This window comes from Populus nigra, chromosome 13 (genome assembly GCF_951802175.1).
Source record: "Populus nigra chromosome 13, ddPopNigr1.1, whole genome shotgun sequence".
In the NCBI taxonomy this organism is placed as follows: Eukaryota; Viridiplantae; Streptophyta; class Magnoliopsida; order Malpighiales; family Salicaceae; genus Populus; species Populus nigra.
The window spans coordinates 11,781,884-11,806,886 of record NC_084864.1 but is presented as its reverse complement, the minus strand read 5'-3'; the positions used below and the strand labels follow the sequence as shown (position 1 = coordinate 11,806,886).

The following is a 25,003-nucleotide window of genomic DNA, read 5'->3' as shown; positions in this document are numbered from 1 at the left end:
AATCCCACTTGCAGACTATGATTTTTTATAACATGGGTGTCGGCTAGGTATAGGAGACAGGATTTCAGCAACTTGTTTTTTTAAAAAAAAAAAAAATACTTTATGGTTTAATTTTTTTTTCTTTGGAAATCAGTGGGACATTTTTATCAAATCATGCCTGTTGCATCCTTATAATAATAATAAAAAAAGTTATTAAAATAATATCAATTTGAATACCACTTGTAAAGAATTAACTGCTATCTTAACATGTCGATAATAAAATTAACAATAAAAGTTTATTAAATAAATTTTATTAGTACAAATGCAATTAAAAAAATTAGTATAAACACACAAATAGAAAAGTGATAAAGTACACAGACATATCAGTCTTAATTAAATGGCTTGGAGTTATCAAGTAATTATTAGGGCTGTTCTTGCAGTTGGCAAATGAATCAAATGCTTATAAGAGAACAGACTGGATGGTCGTGAATCAATCCAACTCAAACTTGTTAACATGAGTTTTTCTTTAATTAATGAGTCATTAATAATAGATTTATTTTTATTTTTTTTATAAAAATTTTTATCGGTCTCATGACCCGAATTATATTGAATTTATTTTTTATTAAATTGTTTCCATCTCATGACTTGAGTCGCGAATTTAGTAAATTAATCTTATTGACTCGTTTTTTTTATTTTTTAATTGATTTTTTCTTTAATTTTATCATTTAATATTATATTTCATTGAAAATTAAATTTCTTGATTTGTTTTGCTTTATTTTTTTTAAGTTATTTGGACTCCAAAACCCGAGAATAGTGTTTTAAGACTTAACTCGAGTTGACTTTGTTCATTTTATACGTTATTTTTTAATGAAAATATTTACAAATTTTAACGCTCAACATTTGGTTCAATAAGGTTGATTGAGAGTTGAACTTCATAATTTATTTCGACTTGCATTCTACGAGGGCTCAATCTCATGACCAAAGTTGTGGATTTGACAGGTTAAGTTATGTTCTTATTTTTTATTTTTTTTTATTAGATTGTCTTCGACTCATTACTTGAGTTATGAGTTTGGTGGATTGACTTGAGTAATTTTTTATATATATATTTTAATTAATTTGTTTTTTAATCCCATCCTCTAACATTATACTGATTAAGAATTAGACTTTGTAATTTGATTTAATTTGTTTTCTATAGGATTATCTCAATATTATAACTCGGTCACGGGTTTAACAAGTTAACTTAGTTTTTTTTTAATTTATTTATTTTTAATTTTATCTTTTAACATTTGATTGATTGAGAATTAAAATTTATAGTTTGTTTTGATTTGTTTTTTATAAGATTATCATAATCTCACAATCCAGATCATGAATTTAATATATTAACTCAGGTTGATCCAAATCAATTCAATATGTTATTATCTAAATTTTCATCTTAAAATTTTTTAAGTTTTTTTTTTCCATCTGAAAAATTAAAATATTGATAATATTTGAATAATTTTTTAATATTTGGTCAATAATATAGTAATGATTACAAAGAGTCCAAGAATACGTAATTTCCAGTTTCTTTTCTTTCGTTTTCGGGTCAGTGTCCCAGAAAAAAACCCCTCAAAACCATCCCAGTGCAAGATGAAATCTGGACCCTATCGTTCCACGTGTTAGCATTCCATCCGTTGAAAAAAATTCTTTCATCCCAACATTTTCGTAGTCTGAAATGAGAATCAGACCATGCAAAAGCCTCAACAAAAAAAACGCTTAATAGAAAAGATTTGATTTTTTTTTTTTATCTCAAGACTAACATCCTTTCCTTTAGCTAAATTTCATTGTTTCAGCAGAAGCAGAAGCAGAAGCAGTAGCAGTCCTTCAAAATCTTTACCTTTTCTCTTCCAGTAGGTAAAACCAACCAACCCCATTTTCATATTTTTATCATTCCTATTATTGCTTTTCTTGCAGCTTTAAATTATTAGAAGCCATACATTTTTTATTTATTTAATTTATGAAACTATTAATTGTTTTTTTATTATCTGTTCCTTTTAGTTTTTCCATCTGGGGTTGGCTTCTATTTCAATAATAAAAAAAAAAGATTGTTGCATGAATTAGATAGTGTTAAACGTTTGGATTTATGGTTTTTTAATTTTATGTGGATTCAATTATGGATTTGGAGGAGATAGTCTGAAGCTTTTTGCTAAAATTTAAATTTGTGCTATCTCTTAAGGTGTTTTCAGTGAATGGTAGAGTGATATGTGGATTACCACCTGTTCTTCTCTAGATTAAAGGATTTTCATTTACCTTATGTAATTTGAACCAAAAAAGGAAAAAAGAAAAAGAAAAGAAACCATGTAGAGATGAGTACTTACCGGAACATATTCTAAGGTCTGGTTGAGGTTGAAGACGACGTGTCTTACAGTCTAGTCCCTTTGGATTTAAATATTGTTCACTTTAGTCCCTGCAGTGCAGTACTGGCTGCTGCTTTGAATTGCCTTTTTCTCTCCAGAAATGTCCTATGTGTAAGTAAAGCTCTCTTAGATATGCCCTAGGTTTTGAATTTCTGATTTTAAAATGGTGGTAGATGGATCCAATAATCTCATTATAAATTATGGATTATTAGCCCTCAAATTTTTATTGTGACTGCTCATGTTTTTTTTTTTTTTTTGTGTGTGAGAGAGAAGGTGGATGTGCTCACTTTGATTAATTGTTAAAATTAGCTAATTAACTTTATTATTTTTTCTCCTTAATTATATAATTACCTAAAGTAATATTGAATATTATTTCTAACCAATCTCTTTACTTAGCTCTTTCAATCATGCCTTTTAATTTTCCCAATGCCACATCTACATATTTTTGTTTATCTGTTTTATAGTAATGGATCTTTTATCACTTTGCTTACAGGATTTTGGTTGTTCAATCTTCAATGGCCTATGCTTTTGAAGATTTTTGTTCAGTTATACCTTACATTTTGACGCTATATTTGTATTTATCACTGCAATGATGTACTTAAGGAATTTCTATAAGGTTAATGTGTGGTTGGTGGTTTAATTTTAAAGGTGGTTTTGAAGTGAGGTTGCTTGGTTTTGCTAATTTAACTTCTTTTAGTTTGTTTTATGTTTTCGGATCATGCTTTGGCTGCTATAGTTGCCTGGATAGTGATGAACTGCATCTTTATCTTTTGGATTGAATTCAAATAAGCCTCACTTTCGTTGTTAAAGTGTTAGTTCTTTAATGAAATAAGCCCTGCATTGTTTTTTGTTTCACAGCTATACAAAATGGCAGCAACATCTGCTGCTACCTTTTCAATTGGATCAACTTTCTCCCTTGGCACCAAAGTGAGCCAACTCCCGCAATCGAAGCCCTTGTCTGTGAGATTTAACTCCCAGAACACTCTTGCGACCTTCAGTGGACTCAAGGCAGCAATCTTTGTTAAGTGTGAGTCGGAGTCATCTTTCTTAGGCAAGGAAAGCAGTGCAGCGCTTCGAGGCGCTGCTGCACCAAAAGCTCAAAAATCAAGCCAAAGGTCACAGTATCACCTAAACCCACAGGCATCATACAAAGTGGCAATTCTTGGAGCTGCTGGAGGGATAGGTCAGCCTTTAGCACTTCTAGTTAAGATGTCCCCATTGATTTCAGCCCTGCACATCTATGATATAGCAAATGTCAATGGAGTTGCTGCTGATCTCAGTCACTGTAACACCCCTTCACAAGTCTTGGGTTTCACAGGATCTTCTGAATTACCCAATTCTTTGAAGGGTGTAGATGTTGTTGTCATTCCAGCTGGGGTTCCAAGGAAGCCTGGTATGACCCGCGATGACCTCTTCAGCATCAACGCCAACATAGTAAAGACGTTGGTTGAGGCTGTTGCCGATAACTGCCCTGATGCTTTTATCCACATTATCAGCAATCCAGTCAACTCTACATTGCCAATTGCAGCTGAAGTTTTGAAGCAGAAAGGTGTGTATGATCCAAAGAAGCTCTTTGGTGTTACGACACTAGATGTTGTTAGGGCAAACACATTTGTTGCTCAGAAGAAGAATCTCAAGCTTATCGATGTGGATGTACCAGTAGTAGGGGGGCACGCTGGGATAACCATTCTTCCCCTCCTATCAAAGACGAGACCCCCAGTTAGTTTCAATGATGAGGAAGTGCAAGAGCTTACTTTAAGGATCCAGAATGCTGGGACAGAAGTTGTGGAGGCAAAGGAAGGGGCAGGGTCTGCTACCCTGTCAATGGCATATGCTGCAGCCAGATTTGTCGAATCTTCTCTTCGCGCATTGGATGGTGATGCTGATGTCTATGAGTGCTCGTTTGTGCAATCAGATCTTACTGAGCTTCCATTCTTCGCATCAAGGGTAAAACTTGGAAGGAAGGGGGTTGAAGCTATCATTTCATCTGACCTCCAAGGGCTGACTGAGTATGAACAGAAGGCACTGGAAGCTCTCAAGCCTGAACTGAAGGCCAGCATTGAGAAAGGTATCGCATTTGCTCAGAAGCAACCAGTGACTACATAGATTGAGTTAATTTCTGGAAGTCATAACCAGACAGAAATGTGGGTCTTATCTACGTTGGTCATTTTTTCCCCAGATCAATGCATCGGAAATTTCAGTTTTGCAGAATTTTCACCTATCTTATGTCTTGAGAAACTTCTTTTGAGGATATATTTTCTTTAATGTTGTACCTTCACAAATTGCAATTGCTACCATCAAGAAGAGCATGTATTTTTTTCCCCTCGGAGATAAAATGGGGGATGTATCCCAATTTTCGATTTCTTAAGAGTAATTTTTTGCAAGATTGCATGCATGTATTATCATCTGGAGTCCAAGAAAGCATATTGATTTTTCTTTGTTTAGCGTAGACTTTTGCAGGCATCTCTGTTTACAGCAGCGAAGCTAGAATTTTTTAAATGAAACAATAAATTATTAATAAATATTATATTATATAAATATATATTAAAAATCAATTCAAAATATATATATTATTTCATATAAAAAATTTTAAAATAAAAAAAATTATATTATAATTATTCTCTTCGAATTTTTATATTTTGAAACCGCTTCATAATAACTTTATTATCAATCTTATCAAAGATGTTCTTTTTAATGTAAACAACCAAACTGTCATCTATCAACTTATCTCCTATCCTATTTTGTAATCTACTCTTGATAATATTAATTTATTCTTTTATAATAAAAAAATAAATATTTAATTGATTAAATTAGCACATTCAAATATTTATTTTGAACATATTCATGTCAAAACTCTTAAATTATCAAAAATCCTAATATTTTTAATATTAATTATAAAAGAATAAAACTAAAATTAGACAATGAAACAAATAAAGAAAATTTACCTAAAATAAAAGGCAAAAAAAGTAATTGTTTAATTGTACTTAAAGTCTTGATGAGAAATTTACATATGAAAGAGAGATGGGGAACAACAACTTAAAAGAAAAAAAAAAAAACTCCCGGTTAATTAGGGGAAGAAAAAAAAAGGAAAAATCTAGGGTAATATGCTGGACATATATATTATATATAATATTAAGATATAAGCTATCAATAATAACTTTCCTTCTATGTATTAACCATTCACCAAACTATTATATTAATATTTTAATATAAAAAATATTAAAAAAAAAAATTAATTATCCCCATGTGGCTCCGTTTAGTAAGGTTGCATCTGCATCGCCAATCTTTAAATTTACTGATATAAGTTCAGGAGTATTGGATTAGAATTCTAGAAACCTTTCGTAGTAAGCCTAGAGGTGTCCATTTATTTGCTAGAGATGTCCATTTATTTGAGTTCATAGCAAAGCTTTCGTTGAGCATCTTGTTTACATGTTGACATTTATCTTACTTGTCAAATAACACACCATGAAATTCTAAAAAATATAATTTAATTAATTAGGTTTTAAATTTGTTCTTTAGATATCATTAATTTGAATGCTACAAATTTCAGAACCATTAGAAATTTATATAATTATTAACTTTAAAGTTTTAAAAAATTAGTCGAGATACATATAAGTTAATCCGAATATCTATAATTAAAAAAAATAAAAACAAAAACAAAAACAAAACAAACTAAGACACCCTATGATCTTACAATTGTATGTGAACCTCGAAAGGTTACTAGTTCCTTGGCTAATAACTTATAGACTGCCTTTTCTACAAAATGCGTGACCATTTACTAGGACACAAGTCTTAACGGGCAGTGAAAAATATCCTTCGAAATTAGGGAAAGTATAAGACCATACAAGTCCAATGTTTGTACAGGTGACGATGCATAATCAAGATTCGAATGGAAGGCAATGAGTAGAAAATCATGCTATAAGCAAAAGTCACTCAAGAGGTCACTGGGGGGTTATAGAGAAGCATTAAAAGTCAGAAACAAAGTCTAGCATTTGGGCCCAGTTGTATAACCCACACGCAATTAAGACTTTAACCAAAAAAATTAATACTTTAACCATGAAAACTAAACACCATTGACAAAAGAAGCAAGAAACGTAGACCAGGCAACACAGAAAGACGATAGACATGGAGAACAAGCACTTTCTCCTAATCTCCATGCCTGGCCAGGGCCACATAAATCCTATGTTCCAACTTGGCAAGTGCATGATACATGCCGGTGCCGGGAGAGTCACTTTTGCCACTACAGCACATGGTCTCACTCAGGTTGAAGCCTTCCCTTCACTTGAAAATTTACACTATGCCTCTTTCTCAGATGGTTTTGATGATGGTATCAAACCCAACAACGATCCACACCGCATCATGGCTGAACTCAAACGTGTTGGCTCACAAACCTTAACTGGGCTCCTCCTGTCTCTCTCCAAGGAGGGTAATCCGGTGAGTTACCTAATCTACACCCTTCTTCTCCCTTGGGCTGCTGATGTTGCACGTGACATGTCCATCCCATGTGCTTTTCTTTGTATCCTGTCTACTACTGCCTTTGCTCTATGTTACTGTTTCTTTGAAGAACGTGATGGTGTATATGATAGTAATGACAATAGGCCTCCAAGCTCAATTGAAATGCCTGGACTGCCACTGTTCACTAGTAAAGATATGCCTTCCTTCCTTTTGCCCAATGATCCACATGCATCAACACTCATCCCTATCTTTCAACACCATATCCAAGCACTAGAAAAAGACTCAAACCCATGTGTGCTACTCAACACCTCTGATTGCCTAGAAGAAGAAGCAATCAGACTCATCAGTAATCTTAACCCAATCCCAATCGGACCTTTAGTTTCATATGCATTTTTAGATGAAAACAACTCAACAGACTCGTCTTGTGGAATTGACTTGTTTGAAAAATCTACAGAATACAGTCAGTGGTTGAATTCAAAACCAAAAGGGTCAGTAGTTTATGTTTCCTTTGGAAGTCTAGCTGTGTTGCAAAAACATCAAATGGAAAAGATATTGCTCGGTCTAACTGGTACCTGCAGGCCATTCTTATGGGTAATCCGGCCTTCAGCTGGTAGTGATGATAGAGAGTTCGAGGAGAAGATAAGGGACAAAGTGAATGAAGAAGTAGGGTTGATAGTGCCATGGTGTTCACAAATGGAGGTGCTCACTCACGAATCGATAGGGTGTTTTATGATGCATTGTGGATGGAACTCAACACTGGAGAGCCTAGCAACAGGTGTTCCTGTTGTGGGGTTCCCACAGTTCTCTGACCAGACAACAAATGCAAAGATGGTGGAAGAGGCGTGGAGGACCGGAGTTAGAGCAAGAGTGAATGATGATGGTACTTTAGAAGCGGAAGAGATTGAGAGGTGTTTGGAGATGGTGATGGGAGGTGGTCAGAGAGGAGAGGAAATAAGGAGGAATGCTAAAAAGTGGAAAGGATTGACTTTGGAGGCTGTGATGGAGGGGGGTTCTTCATATAACAATCTCAATGCCTTTTTGGAAAAGATCGAATGATGGAGGGAGGCGCTCCACCTTGATTTATAGTCTTGAGTCTGTAACTCTTTCGATTATAGAAAAGTATGCGTGTGCAAGGAGCAGGTTGAATTATGCATGTATCAAGTTAAGGTTCGGATAACTGATGAACTATAATTCAGTTGACATGTGATCCCGTTTATTGGTTTGATCATCCGAAAAAGCTTTGATTTTTCTGAAAATTTTGAACACAAGCTGGCTTGAAAGCGATCCTAATTTCACATTTTAGGGTAGAAGTGTGTGATCCGTTGAGTTGTCTAAAGATGATTTCAAGCATTTATAGGACAGAAACGGAAAGACAATTCTGAGATCGACTTGTTTTGCCGTTACCCGATTTGGTTGATTTCGACGATTCATTCAAACGAGAGTCAAGAAGCCATGTTTATAAACAGCTTGCTGGCCTCTGTAAGCCTTTCACCACAAGGGATGTCTCCTCCATTTCACGTTCATCTATTATAAAAATGAAGAAAATTGATCAGACCATCTGCGCACCATCACATCACAAATTCCTTAATTTTGGATAACATGTAAATAAAAAATAAAGAATAAGATCATGACCAATGAGCTTATCTCTCAGTGGTATTCATGCAAGAGCATGAGGGATGAAGTCCAGCAATCACCTGCTTAAGTGGAGAAGAGGTCCAGGTCCAAATCTGGAGTTCAATTTTTCCTCACCCTCTAAGCTCAAGCTGCTCAAATCCCTTTTATGATGTATTCATAGCATATACCAGTTGTTCTAAATGGAAGTTCGTAGCATGCAACAAACGACATGCCCTCAACAATATCAATGCCAAACACAATAGAAGAAAAGATAAAAGAACAGGTATGCTATACCGGATCATTTTCCATGTATAAATCATAAGATAAAGAGAGTGAAAATGTAAGCGCAGGGAGAAAAAGGATAGGGAAAAACTAAGGATGAAGATAAAGATAAAAAGGAACCAAAAAGGAAAATAAAAACAAGGAAAAAGCTTGCGTGCATAGTAAAACCACAGCAAAATAACAAGCAGCTTCTCATTATATGAATGGAAACCTCTATCTGAAATGAGAATAACAATAAAGAAGATAAAAAAGTTACTGTCATCTTTCTTCCAGGATACTCCACACCACTAGGAAACAAACCAAAGAGTGTATATATATACATGTACAGCTGATCTGGACCTGGCTGTGGATCATGGAAGGACAAAAGTGAACACCACATTTTCCGATATAGGGATCAAATGGCATAATCAAGCAGGTAGACACATCAAGTGCGGAATGATACGCTAGCATTTTTCTCTTCTATGTCTCTTGTGAGCTTGATTCAAGTCTTCTACACTGCTCCCAACTCCATCTTGTATGATCAGTTGATTACTTGGATACTGATTTACCTGATCCTGGGAAAACAATGGATAAGGTAAAAAAAATAATAAGAAAGAGGGAGAGAGAGAGAACCAGATGAAGACAGATGGCCAAACTACTAAAAGAAAAAACAAGGGACACAATAATGCAAAAGTCTAGCAATACTTGCTCAAAGATCCTAGTATCATCAAAGTCTGTTAAAAGAATCAATGCATCATAGAGGGCTTCTGTTAAAAAATCATGGCGTCAGAGGGCTTCAAATACTTCAGTTTAGGATCAAATAGCCTTTTCTTTTCTTTTTTTCTTTTTTTTTAGGAAGAGGTTCCATAGCAAATATGCAACCTTTGTTCAAAAATCATTAGCAAATATGCTAGCTTTGTTCAAAAATCATGGAATCATATAGGAATTGCAATAATTAGTTTAGGATCATAGAAATAAACCATTGAACTTGGTGCCACAGCAGTTGTACCATTTTCTCGTTTGCCAACATCAATTTGCACTGTGATGCTTGTCTGTGCTATATCCACACCCGATGATCGTAGTGCTTGGGTCAGAGAATTTAATATCCTGTTGACCAAAAGCCCATTCTATAACAACATATATAAGATGTCTTTACAGTACTACTTAGCAGCTCAATGAACTGATGGCAGGTATGATTGCTGAGACTACTATTAATAATGCGGTAACTTGTATGAATTCTGAAGATCAAAAATACAAATCTTTATAATAAAATAGGCATCCCTAAAAAGAAACTTCAAAGCATAAGAAAAGGTCTAATCATTGGCATAATATAACACCTTATATCATACATGTACAAGTAACCCTTGTAATGACCCAACAATCTACCTTACAAAAGCCTTACCCCGGATAACCAGTGCATAAAAACTGAAATCATAAACTCCCAGACAACATCAAGGTAAAACTTCATTGATCAAGTTACCAACCTGGATAACTCAAACATAAATCTTCTAAAAATTTTAAGCTGGTGCTAGACAATCGTGATTTTTTCTTTCCTAATCTCCCACGGGTAGGGCTAGTGCATAGTATACATGACCAAACATGCTAGTTTCATAACAAGCATGCCCATGAAGTGATTTCATTCCAAAAATAAGGTCAATGGTTCGATTTCACAATTAGTAATGCAACAGAATTATTGAGAGATGGGCAGATGCTCACTGTTTAGAATAGGTATTGGAGATATTAACTGATTGACTGTCACTCGCCACGTCCTCCTGTCCATTCAATGTATTGTTTGGAGTAATACACTCAGTGGCACATGGTTGACCATGCAATAGTTGGGATTGAAGCTGGTAAGCCATGTTCTCAGCGTCAGAAACAGATTCCTGCAAAGACTCTGTAGGCACACCACCCCTCCCAACAGCAGCAAATACACGCGACTGTGTTTGCAATTCAAATGGAATTGCTGGGTTGGTTGGCCCAGGGGAATGATCCAAGGTTTTATACATTGCAGCAGTGTCCATGTCAGATTTTATTGAGTTATGTACATTTCCAAGCATTACAGTATTTTCATGAGCAGAACCATTCTTCATAACTTGTGTATGACCCAGTATCCTTTTAACAGAAGCACGATAATTCTTCTGTTTCAAAAAAAAACAAAAACCATTTGGAAGGGAGAACAATATAGGGAGCAATATGCCCCACTATCACATATATAGTGGATGCGATTACAATTCATGTCTAGAAAATATTCATCAAAGAGAACAAACTGAAAAGTTGATACACATTATTACCCAATCACCTTCTGTGGCACTTGTGAAAGATAATGTGTTCTGCATGCTATGATATGGGAAACAGATTAAGTCGTTGGTGGTATTGGTATTTTATGTACAATAAACGGATGAGTGCATTTGAGATGCTATTTTAAAACAATAAAAATTGTCAAAAGTTAGACTACAGTTTCGAGAAAATGATCAAGTACTTGCCTCACAATTTAAGCGTGTCATTCCACACAATCAAGAGGATGTAAATTACTTAAAATCTAAGAGGCCCGTAACTTGATGACACACACCATATCAAGTGCATATAGTAACTAGGGTGTAGAGTAAAATTTTCAATCAGAAAGTAATCAGCAGGGGCACAGTTCAGTTAAACAAGTGCATGCCTCAACATTTATATGAGCCCCTTTAGAACCTAGGCCACTAGATCCAAAGAGATCGTTTTTACAAGCCTAAAAATGCATACATTCAAATGCCAGTGTGTAAGTTCATACAGAATGCACCAAACTCCATATCATCCAAAGTCCTGAACCTCTCTCTAGCCCGTGCTATAAAACTAAGGTTGCATCCTCAATGTTCCAAATCAAACAAGGGAACACATGTATCAAAATCTTAAAATATCATGACTAAGTCATAAGACGGGCCTGATAATGAAAACAGGAAGACATTTATTGACATGTTTACAAATTTTGGCCATTCCACATTTTTAGTTTATTTTACAATGCAAGATGTACAAAAAAATAAACAATGGACCAAGGAGGTTATCACCATCCAATTTTGGCTGCTATGTATGGAAATGCACACAAGACCGCATTAAAATGTGCATATCTTAATCAAAATCGAGGAACTTCAATGAACACGTTCTAAACGTGATAAAAGTTGTAAATTGTGAGCATTTCCTTCAGTTCCAAACAATGATCCTTCTCCTAGTCATGGCAAAGCAACCCACTTTGCATGGCTTGCCAAGCATGTTAGGTGCGATAATTAGAAACTATATTCATCTATCCTTCAAATGCACAAACAAAGTTCATCTACCTTGAAGTTGTTTAATTCAATACCCTAGATTGTTGTTGATTGGTAATGTATGATCATTTATTTTAAAATATTTGTGTTGAAAAGGGTAATGTTGATGAAAAGCAATAATCTGCACTCGCAAACGTCCATGATCGAAAATTTACCCATGGCAATAATTTAGCTGGCTCCTGACTCCAACCTTCATACGACCCCTCATAAATTTGCAACTTATCCTGTAAAAACTGAACGTACTCTATAACCTGCACATGATTAAAAAAAAATCAATAAATTCAGGAATTTAAAAAGAAAAAGAAAAAGGTTGATCGGTTCACCTCTGACAAGAACGACGCCTTGTCTCTTTTCTGATCATTTTGAGGAACAAGATTCCTCAAAGCCTGGAACCTGCATCACAAAATATCATTTAATCGGTGAGCCAAAAACAAAACTCCAATATATACATATATTAAAATTTAAAAACGAATGCGATATGCATTAGTAATCAAATGCAAAATAGTCTACTGAGAAAGCTCAAACACAAGCATTAAATACAAAACTGTTTTCTTTCAAATAATTTTAACATTTTGAAACAAAGAAATTAAGAACTTCGTTTTCATTTCTTCGCCATTTAAGCCTTAAACGACGCCATTTCTTTCAGCGTTTAACAATGCAAATAGAAGTACCATTTTATAATTACATAAAATTATTATTATTATTATTATTATTATTATAGAGTAAAGAGAAATTTACCTCTCGTTAATCTTGCTCCTTCTACGCTGCTCCGTCTCCGAATGCCTGGACCGGTTCGCATTCGCCTTCAGTTCATTGCTTTTACTCTCTGCTTTCGCTGCTTCTCCTATATGTATATAATTATTTACTTCTGAAATTAATTATCAACAAAATTAAAAACAATAAAAAAAAGCTTGTGTACGTCACCTTTGTAGGACGACGAGTCGTAGTCTTCAGCTTCATTATCTTCGTCGAGGTGAGACTTTGTTGATTTCACCATTAGTACTACTATACAGAAATGGAAAAGGAGAGGGGGAGGGAGGAATTTTGTGTGTACAGTTATGCGGAGCAGAAGCCCTAGGCCCTAGGAAGGATAGGAGATGATGACATGACATGATTGATATTCACATTATTCTTTTCTCAAGGAAAATTAATTTGTTTTTTTCTGTTTATGTATATTTATTTAAAAGGGTGCTAACGTGCGCGTGGTGAGTAACCCTTGTTATTATTATCATTATTAAAAATCTGATATGATCCTAAAATCGTATCATCATATTAACCTGATGATTATTATTATTAAATATAAGTAGCAGTTTTTTTCTTCAATAGGTTCATGCTAGACTATATAATATAATTCTTAAGCTTGAACCAGATAACAACATATGGTTTTTAATTTATTATACAATAATTAAATAAATTGAGATTATTAAGATTAGATTTTATTTTAATTAAAAAACTTGTGAAATATATAATCATTAAATTATACTTATGAGTGTATTAATAAAATATTATTGGATTAGTTTTCATATTCTAAACATAAATATTTGTTTTGTTCAAGGATTAGGAACGTGGTCTAATTGAACTCTCCAATCTTTGTCGTTTTGTTTGTTTTATTTGGCCACCATTTCTTTCTCGTTTATCATGTTGATGGGCCAAACTTGTACTTCAAGATTAACCTACCATAATAATGGTTCTATTTTTGTCAAAATATGGAATGAATGTGAAATTAAATGTTACTCACTTTTTTGTCGGTTGTCTGCTCTTTGTTTTGTCTGACATATAGTTGAATTAAATAAATAAAAAATTTAATATTAAAAATATTGAGATATTGTTTTTGATATAATATAGTCAATTTCACAAGTAAAAAGATAATTTAAATAAAAAATAAAAATATAGTTTAATTAAAAAAATAAAAACAATATTGTTTTTTTTAATATTGAAATGACAACATATTAAATAAACTTGAATCAACTCGGGTTAACATGTTAGATCTTTTACTCACATCATAAGGCCATGATAATCTTATAAAAAAAAGCAAATAAAAAAATATTCAACCTAATTCTTAAAATTTTTTTAAAAAAATCAATGTTAAAAGATGAAATTAAAAAAAATATTCAACTAACAAATAAGTTGAGCCGATCTAGGTTAACCTTCTAAACTTGAGTCATAAGATCAGTACAACCCTATAAAAAGCAGATAAAAATAAATTATAAAACTCAATTTAAAATTAAATCAATGTTGAAAGATGAAATAAAAAAAAACAAAAAAAACTATCTAAGTCAATCAAATAAACTCGTGACTCGAATTATAATACCAAGATAACTTCATAAAATATAAATTAAAATGATATTTTCTCTAGATTTATTTGTTAATTTAAAATTATTTGGGGTATCTCAATCTTACCATAATTTCTACATGGTTAAATTACTTTATTACTTTTAAAAACAAAAAAAAAGTTTGATTTAGGGGTTTTTTTGAAATTTTCTTTTGACATGCACAATATAACTATTTTATTTCCCTTGGAATTAAAAAGTCTTAGGCTTTGCTTTAGTGACGTGTTGGTTTTTTTATATTGGTTTTTTTAAAAAAATTATTAGGTGATTCTAGAGGTGATTTGATAATTTCATTAATAAACAAATAATAAAATGGAAAAAGTCATTGGTGCGTTTAAGAAACGTGCTCAACGAGTGCGCTATTCTGCTGATTTTGGAAGGTGTGTATGGCGGCTCACGACCGGTAAAAACTAGCTTTCTTGGTATTTTTCAATTCGCAACAGCAAGGGCTACCTCTCCGTGTGGCGCGTGTGACTTAACTTTTTATAGTTTGGCGGCGATTGACTTTCTTGTTCTTTTTTCTTCTCTTTCTTTCTCAGCTTTCATGCCTATCCTTACAACATTTCACGCCTTCAAGTTTTTTTCTCATAGGATTTGATCCCTGCTATTTTAATTGCTTTTTTTTCATCAATTTTTTAATGTTAAATCTATCAAAAAGAAGAAGAAGAAGGAATCATTAGAGAATTCAGGGAGCTCTACAAGAAACCTGACATGAAAGCTTGCTTGATGAAGTTCGAAATAAAATGGCTTCATTAAACCAGTGCTGAATTCCAAAGAAAATTTAGGACAAATGGAAATTAATTCCGAGTACACGAAATTAAACTAGCAAAATATTTTAAAAGATCAAATATTCATAGAAATAACAATTAACTTTGTACAAATGAATCTTCGAGCATGATTCTTTTTTAATTTCTCCTATCACCATTGCAATTCTCAATCAGAGAAGTTGAATATTAATTAAATCTGAATTGACCAGCTACATCCATCACGAAGGATTGATTGGATCCTCTTCTTTGTAACTTGACTCATCATGCATGCTGACACAGAGTCAAACGAGTTTCATGGAGATCTGGACTTGATCATTTTGGTCACAACCACAATGACTACGCACACGGATGTTTAGCCAAATCGAACTTTATGAGCAGTTGAGAAATGCCTAGCTGCTGCCACCATTTCCTCCTCGGGCCTGAAGGGTGCTGAGTTTCTTGAAGACCTGGCAGCCTCAGCATCAAAGCTTGCAGCGTCATGGAAGAAGAAAACCAACCACCTTAAAAAGGCGGCACGCCGACTTGTGCTCCTCTCCCTGTAGCCCATTTTGTTCAAGAAAGACTGCTATGTTATCCCTTAATCAAGAATAGTCGAGTCGAATGATAAAAGCAGATGTATAAGTGCTTGCTTGTTTGCGTTTCTTCTTGGTTTCATACAGCAATAGCTTTGCTACTTATAAAGCGGAGTATTCTTGGTGGCCACGTTTATATTCGAAGGAATTCTGATGTCAGAGGAGTTTTTTGGTGGAACATTTCAGCAGAGATTTACGTGTTCTCTTGTTGACCAAGGCACAAGCTGATCACTGGAGGGTCCATGTAACTAGCTGCTTTCTCAGCAGTTTCTATGATTCTGTTTGGAACTTTCTTCCCCAGATTAATCAGTCAAATCGTGACTCTTTTATATGTGTGTGTGTGTGTGTGTGTGTGTGTGTGTGTGTGTGTGTGTGTTCACTGTTCAAGCAAGCAGTCAAGTCAAATAGTCCACGCTAGTTTGCATTTCCGCGGTCTGCTGCGGTGGGGGATCGAATTTTTTGTTAACGAATGTGAAGAAGTTTTTGATATTATTATTAAAATATTTTCATTGCAAAATAAAGATAATATGGGTATTTAATAAAAATAAATTGAGAATTATATATGTTAATAAATAATGATAAGTTTGTTAATCTAAACCAAATATTAAGTTAGGAAGTTGAAATAAAAATATATATTAAAATATCTAATCTCATGACGCATGTAATTTTTTTAAATTTTTTTATCTAATTATAGAATAATATTTTGTTTATTTTATAAAAAATGTAATTCATTTTAAATCATCACAAAACATATATTTATCAAGTTTATAATCTATTTTTTTATTAACTTATTTTTTATTTATCCTGGTGAACACAGTTTTAAACTAGAATCATTCTTTCTATTAAAAAAAAAAATATGATTGTTAAAATAAGTTAAAAAATATATTAAAATATTATTTTTATATTTTATTTGTGATTGAAAGCTAAAAAAAATATAGGTATATTAAAATCATGTTCAAAATATATTTATTTTTTATAAAAAATAATAATTTCAATCGAACTTTCATGAATAATTTTTTATTATTATTATTTTCATATTAGATCCATAATAATTGAAAAATAAATTATTAAAATACAAATAAAAAAATATGATTTTATTTAAGAATTATGTCAGAAAATAAGTGATAATTTTATTTTTTTTAAGTGCCAAAAAAGTAAAGAAAAAAAAAAAGAGTTTGGGCCCATCGCCTAGCCCTCCGGTAGCATGCTAAGTTGGTGCAGTTCTCAAGACCAAATCAATATTACTAGCCTTTTTTTTTTTTTTAATAAGGGGGCGAATGACTTATCGTTTCTGTGTTATTTTAAAAAATAAAATAAAATAAAATAAATGATATATCATTTGTTATAGCAGATAACAAGTCCTTTGCTTGCCAAGTTTTCAATAGCTTAACTGGGCATGAACTGGTCTTTTATTTTTGGATCAAATAACTTAATTTCAACCAAGTAAATACATTTAAAAAAAATAGCATACACGACTCAATAAACCCCCTTATGCCTTAAAGTTTTCAAAAATCAATCAAAAAATAAAAAATCTACCTAAAATCCCAAATCTTCCCAAGCTTCAATTTACTTTTTAGGCAATTTGAATGCCAATAACCATCATTATCCAACTTTCCTTATTAGATAGAAAATCTAGAACCAAACTTGATTATTTTTATAATTAAAATCATGACAACCAATTATTTTTTCTATTTATTATCATTTTCTAGCGGGTCTCCTTTTTATACAAGAATCTAAAAATAAATAAAATAAATTTATGAATCAAAATAAACATTGACAAATATTTTGGTTCAAACTTATTATTTTGTGTTTTATAATTTAGTCTCTTTTTTTATTTAGTATTTCTATAATAATTGCAATACTATTTTTATATAATTAGACAATTGAATGATGAAATTAAAAGTAAAATTTGGAAATGAAAAAAAAAAGGCTTCACTATCCATATATACACATACAGTGAAGCATTAAATACCCTAGTTCTTTTAGATGTATAGGCAATCTGGCAATAATATATTATTTTGTTCTTTTAGATGCTTATTAGGAGACTTTTTTAAAAAATATTTATCAAGATATTTATAAAAAAAAATATATTTAAAAAGCATCATATCAATTATAATTAACTTATAAAATTCACAAATAATGAAATCATGATAATCATATGAAAATAAAAATAAATAACAATTATAAAACTTAATTATCAATAAACCAATATTAAAGCCAAATATCTAACAGAAAGAATCGATATATTCTGTCATGGATTAAATATCTGTATCGTTCCGCTATCAACCATGTTACATTGATGTGCGCATTAGTATGCCTAGGAATATTAGAGCTTCCTACAAAAATGGTCTGCTCTTGGGTTATCCCATCAGAAGCAATCTGTCTGCATCAAAATTGACTTTTCGCTTCCAATATGATGGCTGAAATATTTCCCAAAGGAGCTTGAATAGCTTGCATTAGCATATGTCAATGTCACTGGGCTTCAACCTGAGCTCATGGATCTGGAGTTGTGCTGAGTTTGAGAGCCATCAAGTTTTTCAACTCCCATCTCAACATTTTCCCTCTCCTATCAAGGCAGAAGCCGATAACTGCTCTTCACAACTTTTCTCCCTCCAAGTTATGGAACTCAATACCCCATGCAGAAAACGTCGTGGTGGTAGGGGACGATGTCCAAGGCACTCAAGAGCCTACTATTAGAACTCATGGGCTCTTATCAGTCTGAGCCCTCAAGTTCTTCTTGATCATCTAGTTGAGACTCTTCCTTGATCAATTCTCCACCTCCACTCTGATTATTTCCACCAATATTCTTGAAAAACAGTCCAGAAGATGAGGAAACATCTTCGTCAGAATCCTCTTCAGTTTCTTTATCCTTCGATTTTGTTTTTATCTCACTATCCATCCACTTGGGGCAACTATGCATAACTCCAAGGGAAGCCTCAACTGGTTTGGTAGGATCATATCTCAAGCAAGAACATTCAGGCGCTGGATGGGAGAGAAAAGAAAATGGCTTTGATTTTGAGGATGCTTCTATTGCACCATCAATTAAACTTCTTCTAAGATGTTTGCGTATTGAAGTCAGCCATGTATGATTTGCTTGGTACAAATGTTCACGGTTTTCTTCCAAAAGCTTGACAACTTCCTTTCTATTATACAGGAGAAAAACAGATCCTTGTTAACAGACAGAAAAGGTGATGTGCACTGACCCTCCAAGTTTGAACGCATCATCACTTAGATTTGTGCAGACTGAATGACAAAATGACTTTTATAAACACAAGAATAGATTAAGATGTATAGCATGCTTAGCCGAATTCGTAAGGCATATGGTCCAACTAACATGAATTAGTTGCAAAAGGAGACTACACAAACCAACTTATCAAGTTAATCCCAGTACCTGAAATTAGAACCCATTTAAGAAAACATGAAAGAGGCCAGAGTAGATGGGCACTCCCATTGGGCATGTTTGAGGAAAGTGTTTTCCATTAAAGTATTTTTGCAATTCAAATTTACTCCCGTGGTTAACTATTAATAAGCATGCACACTTCTGTTAATAGGAATGATTACCTGTCTAGCCGGAATGTTTTAGATGCAGCTGATTGATAGAGCCTATGCCCCATTACCAAGCTGGCAAAATTTGGACGTCCTTTCCCATCACGGTCAAACCCAGGGATGAAAACATCAGCTTCAACACAAATCAAATAGTCAATTGCTTCCCATAATAGCTTATGGGCATTGGTCCTCAACTCCATTACTGTACTCTCAGGCTCGTTATCACTCTCAGCCACCCAACCCCACCAACCTTCAATGTTGTGTGGATATTTAGGCCGAGCTGGAGGGGGTGGAAGTGGATGGGGACGCGGGCCTGCATTTTTCCATGCTCCAAGCTTTTTTTCTTGCACAACAGAAGGTGGAGCCCTTAATTTAGTGTCAACAATGTTAACCTCACGACCATAAATTCTACTCATCTCCCATGCAGCACTGAGAGAAGTTCTATCAACAGTATTTTCAAACATGGCATGAAGAGGAATCAGTGTCCGCTGGCCACCAAAAACTTCTCCCCCGGAGATATATAAAATTGTGTCCCATGAATATCCATATGCACGTAGAAGAATACCAACCTGCAGAAAACCAATTAATTTCGACCAGAGTAGCACTTAGAATTTATTTAAATATTTTCTTTTTATATGATATCCTTCCTTGTTTTATAAAGTGAAAGAGTTAGACTTGGAACAGCCATTTTTTGGTTTAAGGACCATCATCATAAGCTTGTTCCATCACCCAATCAATGATTAGGCAATGAAAGGTTGTCCCTTCTGTAAGAGATAAATCTGGAGATGACCCCACTCCCTGTACAGGTAAAGTGACTATAATAACCTCAAGATGTAATGTCTTCCTCTACATTCTTAAAAAATTCCAGGGCACAAACAATAGACAAATTAAGCTTCCTAAAATGGACATTTGGAATCAGAAGCACGTTTCCTATGCATCAAATATTAAACAGGAGAATTTGATACACACACTCTTACCTCTTCTGGCATTAATGGACAGGAACCATTAAGACGTTGTTCGGCTGAATTTACAGAAAGCTTCCCCTTAACAATCCCACGTTTCTTCATCCAAGCTCTTTTGTGCTGAATAAGTTCAGTGTGCACATCCTTGGGAAGAGCTCCAAGACACAACACAATTAAACGCAAGGTTAGCTTTGCTGTTCAAGGTTTCCAAAAATCAAAATCAATCATGAATTCAGGAATAGGTGCAGGTACCTGGAAGAGTTCAGCACAGCCATGGTATGCTAAGGCATCTCTCGTCATACCAGGATCAAAGGCTATAAATGGTCTACCAGGAGCCCGTAACCTGAAATACATGGACAGTTCAGAAATCACCAAAGAATATGGCTGATAAATATTTCAATTAAATGATGAGCAGTCATTGACCTGTGCAATATTTTAGTTGCAAGTTCCTGGACCTCTTGCCGAAACCGTAAGGCATGAAAACCAACTCTGCACCTCAGCCTTTGATATTCTTCAAGATGGGGTGGAAGTATAGCCTACATCAGGACCAGAAAGATGGTAATATTCCTAGCCACATGATGTAACAGAAAGATGGTAATCATATTCAGAAAAGAAAATCTAAATCCCAATTTCAAAAAAAATACAGATGGAGTGCAAAGTATCTCATCAGGAAAAATTAGCTGCAAAGAAGATTGTTACTTAGTAGTCCAAAAGGCAGATACGACTAGGATAAATAAATAACGGATCACGTCATTGCGGAAAAGGCAAACTTGAAACAGTTTAAGCAACAAGATTGGTCGAGCTTTATTTCTTTACAGATACACGAGAGCATTATTTTCAATTTACACCAGAAGTCATAAACAAGCACCAGCATGTCTACACTTTGGTGACACTATGGCATAGATCAAGTACAAGAATGCCCAAAGGTATCAAGTTCATGCTGGTGTGAGAATATCATGAACTACTACAAAATAGATTCGAAAAGGAAAGAGTTGAAAAGGAAGGAACTAAGTAAGAAAAATGAAGCAAAGTAGAGCATGCATAAATCTATACATGATTTCTGAATATCAAGTTTTAGATATAACTACATGTCTACACCTATAACAAAACAATGATTGAAAATCAAGTACCTGCAAGCACCCCCCTTCAGAAACAACTAGTTCAACCACTGCATGCTTATTAAGTACTGGGAGAACATGATGCAAATAAAAATATGGTGAAGCTGAATTAGGCACTCTGAATGATGGGATCTTTTTTTTCCTCCTTGCACCTTTAAGATTTTGAGGAAGGGTTTTCACAACTTTAACATCTTTCACCAAAGCTGCCATGAATTGATCCTCATTATATAGGTATGCAAAACTCTTGAACCCGGAGCTGCAATGAACGTTTCATTAAATTGACATAAAATGAATTATTAACAAGTAAACTAATTTTTCCAGAGATACAAATTTTGTGCGAGTTAATAACAGAAAAGGAGTCACCTGATTCCTTTGCTGCTTGTCGTTGATTGGATCTCAGGAATAACTAAAGTAGCATTAAGAAGCCTAGAAATCGCAACCACATCACATATCTGAAAGACCAACAAGATTCAGAAGTCAGACTAACTGTGTTACACATTGATAGGAAATAATACCAACTAGTGCATGTTACCCTCACCGAATTCCTTATTTCATGAAATCCACCTTGTATCCTAACAAACACATACCCACTTGATTCTGATCGGGGATCTGTTGTATGCATATTAAAGTTAGGAGCTCATGCGGCAAATGATATAAACTTGAACAAACAAAACAAAAATCATAGCATAAAATAATTGACTTAGAACAACAATTCCCTAGTTTACTCATCAACAACTTTTGTGTCATGTCACAACATCAGAGATTCTGATTAGAAGATCATATAATCCAACTCTATCCATATAGATAAAAATGGAAAGGCAACATGTTATGCAGGGATAGACACATCATAAGAAATGCCAACTCAATATTAAACTAAAGGGCGTCCAATATACAGAAACACGGGATTGACTGCCATTACACAAAAAGAATGAATTGTACATGGAGCCACAACCAGGTAAAGCAATTAAGTCATACACACAACATGCTCTTGGCCAAATTTCACTTGTGCCATTTCTCCACTGCAAATTCATATCCAAATGCAAAAGAAAAGAAAACAGCTTGGTTCCTGTTCCATTTCGAGCTGTTTAAGTTCAAAAACCATCAGATAGCAATTCCCGTCTCCAGGATCATACAAGCTCTTTAAGTTCCATTACCAGTTGGGTTTATAATACTGATTCCAGTGTATAGAAACCTACTCCAAAGTTTAAACTCTCAAAAACTTGAAAGATCTCAGACTGTGTTTCTAGGCAGAACATACCAAATCTCCACAGAAACAAATTTAGGTTATGGCACCAATATCAATAATAACTTGGCAGTCCTTAAAGAGTTACAAAACCGAGATAAACGAGAAGTAGCAATATGATATTGCAGTGAATTTATATTGTATTCGTAATTAGAAAACCCAGGCAACCTAGTTTAAGTCATAACATTGCAGTATCACATTTTTGTTAATTACAAAATCCTTGGCATGAAAGCTAACCAGCATAATATCCTCTGGGATTTGCATCTGGATGTAAGGATTCAAGCCGCCTTACTTGACCCCATAGTCTTCTGTACAAGGGACTCTGCACCACATATTAAAAGCAAAAATACATCAGAGACCATATGATCCTTATGCTGTAAGTCTAAAAATCTCACCAATACCACCCAAAAATGATTTCAAAAATTTAGAAAACAGATCCAAACTAAGTCAAGAACACAAAATTCCTCTAATGCAAAAAAAAATAATATGGCATCTTCGTGGAAAGGTCTGTTTAGATCCACACAAAACTTAAAACACTCAACAATAAAGCCAAAACTTAAAAACCACTGCATTGACATACTAACACAGAGAAAACAAAGAAATGCCCACAACCAGCCAAACTAAGAAAGAAAGCATCTCAAAACCCACTAAACCAAATCCAAATCTCAACAACACATACACTATGATATAAGCAAACGAGAAAGAAATTGTTAATAAGTAGTGGTGGTGGTGGTGCATACATTCTTGGCAAAGTCAGAGTTTTCAAAGATGGGTCTCCAAGAAAAGATTGTGACTGAAGACTGGTAATCAGAAATGCCTTCCTCAGTGTATCTAGCAAGCAAAAAATGTACAAAGAGAGAAAAGGCTGACAGAACTAGCCCAACTAAACCAACCCACTTCATCTTGGACATAATCACCATCTTCCCTTCTCCTTTCATAGATATTATTAACCAGTAAAGATCTCAGCTTTCTGGTTTTTGCGTGTTTTGAGTGTTGAAGAGAGAAACTTGAAGTAAAAAAGAAAAAAGGCACTTTGAAGCAGTGGAGAGGACAGAGTAGTGGAAGTCAAGAGTCACGGAGAGAGAGAGTTTAAGCCTCAAGGACACGTCTGAGACGTGTCTTATAGACTACAGAAATGTCTGGTTGAAAAATTCAGACAAGGATTGTTTTTTTTTTATTTTTGAAGATTTAACCACTCCCTTATCAATCAAGAAAGAGAAAAAAAAAAAAAAAGAGATAATTTTTTTAATTAGTACAAAGATATTGATTGAATGTTAAATTACTAATTAGTACCACTGGCTTAACGTGTAAATGATTGAGATGTCTGGTACAAGTTGGGTACTTCGATTTTTTTTAAAAGGAAAAATAAATTAATTTAAACAAATTAAATTTGAGTAAGGTTATGACTTATGATCACTTCATAAGAAAGTCTTCTAAAGTCTTAGATTGTGTTTGGCAATATGATAGTGATTGCTTTTTAAATAACTTTTTATACCAAAATATATGTTAATGATATTTTTTTATTTTTTAAAAATCATTTTTAACATCAGTACATCAAAACGATTCAAAAGGTACAAACCGCACTCAATTTTAGCAAAAAAAAAATTCAAAATTTAACGAAACGCAGGTTGAAACGCACAGCCAAACAAACCCTTGCTCTCCTTAGGGTACAGTAGCAAGATTAGAGGCAGTTGGGATAAATTTTTTTATAAATATATTAAAAGAATAAATTTTTTTATTTTTTTATTTTTTCCAATTTAATATATTAAAATCATAAAAAAATTAAAAATATATTAATTTAATTTTTTTAAAACAGAAAAATAGATTGAAAAAAAACACCAAAGAGAGCAAGTGGGGTTTTCAAGGGGTTTCTTGTCTCTTATATGGGATATGAGCGAAGAGCCTTTTTTTTTTTGTGATTTAAAAGTATTTTAAAAAAAATTAATTTTTTTTATTTTTTATTTTAAATTAATATTTTTTAGTATTTTTAAATCATTTTAATATATTGATATCAAAAATAATTTTTAAAAAATAAAAAATATTATTTTTAAATAAAAATTACTTTAATAAACATATGTATCAGCGTGTTAGAGATAGTGGTTAGTGGTTTAAAGTGCTTTTTATTTATAAATATATCAAAATAATATTTTTTTTATTTTTTAAAAATTATTTTTTGAGATTAATACATTAAAATAATTTTAAAATATAAAAAAAATAAAATTTTAATAAAAATAAATTTTAAAACATGGATTTTACTTCGTTTCCAAACATTCCGAAAACTTACCGAAAATCTAAGTATTGGAGCGGGGGTACCTGACAAGCAAAAATGAAAGGCAAAAGGCAGGTGGGGTCCACTTCTGAGAAGGGTAATCACTGTGCATTTTAATTGGGAAAGAGAAAAAGGACAGCTATGACTTGACTCAGGTGGGGGGGTGTGTGGGAATCACATGCACGTTTTTTTCAC

General features: G+C 33.5%; 4 protein-coding genes across 12 annotated transcripts; 2 read left to right on the top strand and 2 right to left on the bottom strand.

The window, feature by feature from the left end:
* Positions 1-1,626: 1,626 nt before the first annotated feature.
* Positions 1,627-4,774, top strand: LOC133670497 (malate dehydrogenase, chloroplastic-like). Of its 2 annotated transcripts, none has more exons than XM_062090999.1 (2): positions 1,627-1,865; positions 3,231-4,774. In XM_062090999.1, the coding sequence occupies exon 2, from the start codon at positions 3,240-3,242 to the stop codon at positions 4,476-4,478; it is 1,239 nt and encodes a 412-aa protein (XP_061946983.1). In that variant the 5' UTR covers positions 1,627-1,865; positions 3,231-3,239; the 3' UTR covers positions 4,479-4,774. The 2 variants fall into 2 exon arrangements, with proteins under 2 accessions (XP_061946983.1, XP_061946982.1); XM_062090998.1 differs by having other exon boundaries at positions 1,629-1,869.
* A 1,723-nt stretch (positions 4,775-6,497) lies between these two features.
* Positions 6,498-7,883, top strand: LOC133670808 (phloretin 4'-O-glucosyltransferase-like). Its single transcript, XM_062091414.1, has one exon. It carries the CDS (start codon positions 6,498-6,500, stop codon positions 7,881-7,883), a length of 1,386 nt encoding a protein of 461 aa, XP_061947398.1.
* A 1,014-nt stretch (positions 7,884-8,897) lies between these two features.
* On the bottom strand, positions 8,898-13,133 carry LOC133670735 (transcription factor BIM2-like). Of its 8 annotated transcripts, none has more exons than XM_062091318.1 (7): positions 12,926-13,133; positions 12,740-12,845; positions 12,325-12,394; positions 12,157-12,252; positions 10,419-10,840; positions 9,683-9,809; positions 8,898-9,277 (listed from the first exon to the last, which is right to left on the bottom strand). In XM_062091318.1, exons 1-7 carry the CDS (start codon positions 12,996-12,998, stop codon positions 9,167-9,169), a joined length of 1,005 nt encoding a protein of 334 aa, XP_061947302.1. In that variant the 5' UTR covers positions 12,999-13,133; the 3' UTR covers positions 8,898-9,166. The 8 variants fall into 8 exon arrangements, with proteins under 8 accessions (XP_061947302.1, XP_061947303.1, XP_061947306.1 ...); XM_062091319.1 differs by having other exon boundaries at positions 8,898-9,271; XM_062091322.1 differs by having other exon boundaries at positions 9,712-9,809.
* A 4,718-nt stretch (positions 13,134-17,851) lies between these two features.
* Positions 17,852-23,638, bottom strand: LOC133671364 (O-fucosyltransferase 27-like). Its single transcript, XM_062092104.1, has 10 exons — positions 23,280-23,638; positions 22,777-22,861; positions 21,835-21,905; positions 21,660-21,748; positions 21,309-21,552; positions 20,602-20,714; positions 20,431-20,521; positions 20,194-20,322; positions 19,232-19,785; positions 17,852-18,813 (listed from the first exon to the last, which is right to left on the bottom strand). The coding sequence occupies exons 1-10, from the start codon at positions 23,475-23,477 to the stop codon at positions 18,384-18,386; spliced, it is 2,004 nt and encodes a 667-aa protein (XP_061948088.1). The 5' UTR covers positions 23,478-23,638; the 3' UTR covers positions 17,852-18,383.
* Positions 23,639-25,003: the final 1,365 nt, after the last annotated feature.

Excerpts from the sequence above, each read along its gene's own strand:
- LOC133670497 (XM_062090999.1), top strand. The coding sequence starts at position 3,240 with ATGGCAGCAACATCTGCTGCTACCTTTTCAATTGGATCAACTTTCTCC.
- LOC133670808 (XM_062091414.1), top strand. The coding sequence starts at position 6,498 with ATGGAGAACAAGCACTTTCTCCTAATCTCCATGCCTGGCCAGGGCCAC.
- LOC133670735 (XM_062091318.1), bottom strand. The coding sequence starts at position 12,998 with ATGGTGAAATCAACAAAGTCTCACCTCGACGAAGATAATGAAGCTGAA. Across the intron at positions 10,841-12,156 it reads CAGCTAAATTATTGCCATGG|AAGAATTATCGTGCTTCTGT; the intron begins GTAAATTTTCGA and ends TTTTTGAAACAG. Across the intron at positions 9,810-10,418 it reads TCCAATACCTATTCTAAACA|GATATTAAATTCTCTGACCC; the intron begins GTGAGCATCTGC and ends TTTGGTCAACAG.
- LOC133671364 (XM_062092104.1), bottom strand. The coding sequence starts at position 23,477 with ATGAAAGGAGAAGGGAAGATGGTGATTATGTCCAAGATGAAGTGGGTT. Across the intron at positions 22,862-23,279 it reads ACTCTGACTTTGCCAAGAAT|AGTCCCTTGTACAGAAGACT; the intron begins GTATGCACCACC and ends TATGTGGTGCAG. Across the intron at positions 19,786-20,193 it reads GTCCATTAATGCCAGAAGAG|GTTGGTATTCTTCTACGTGC; the intron begins GTAAGAGTGTGT and ends GGTTTTCTGCAG.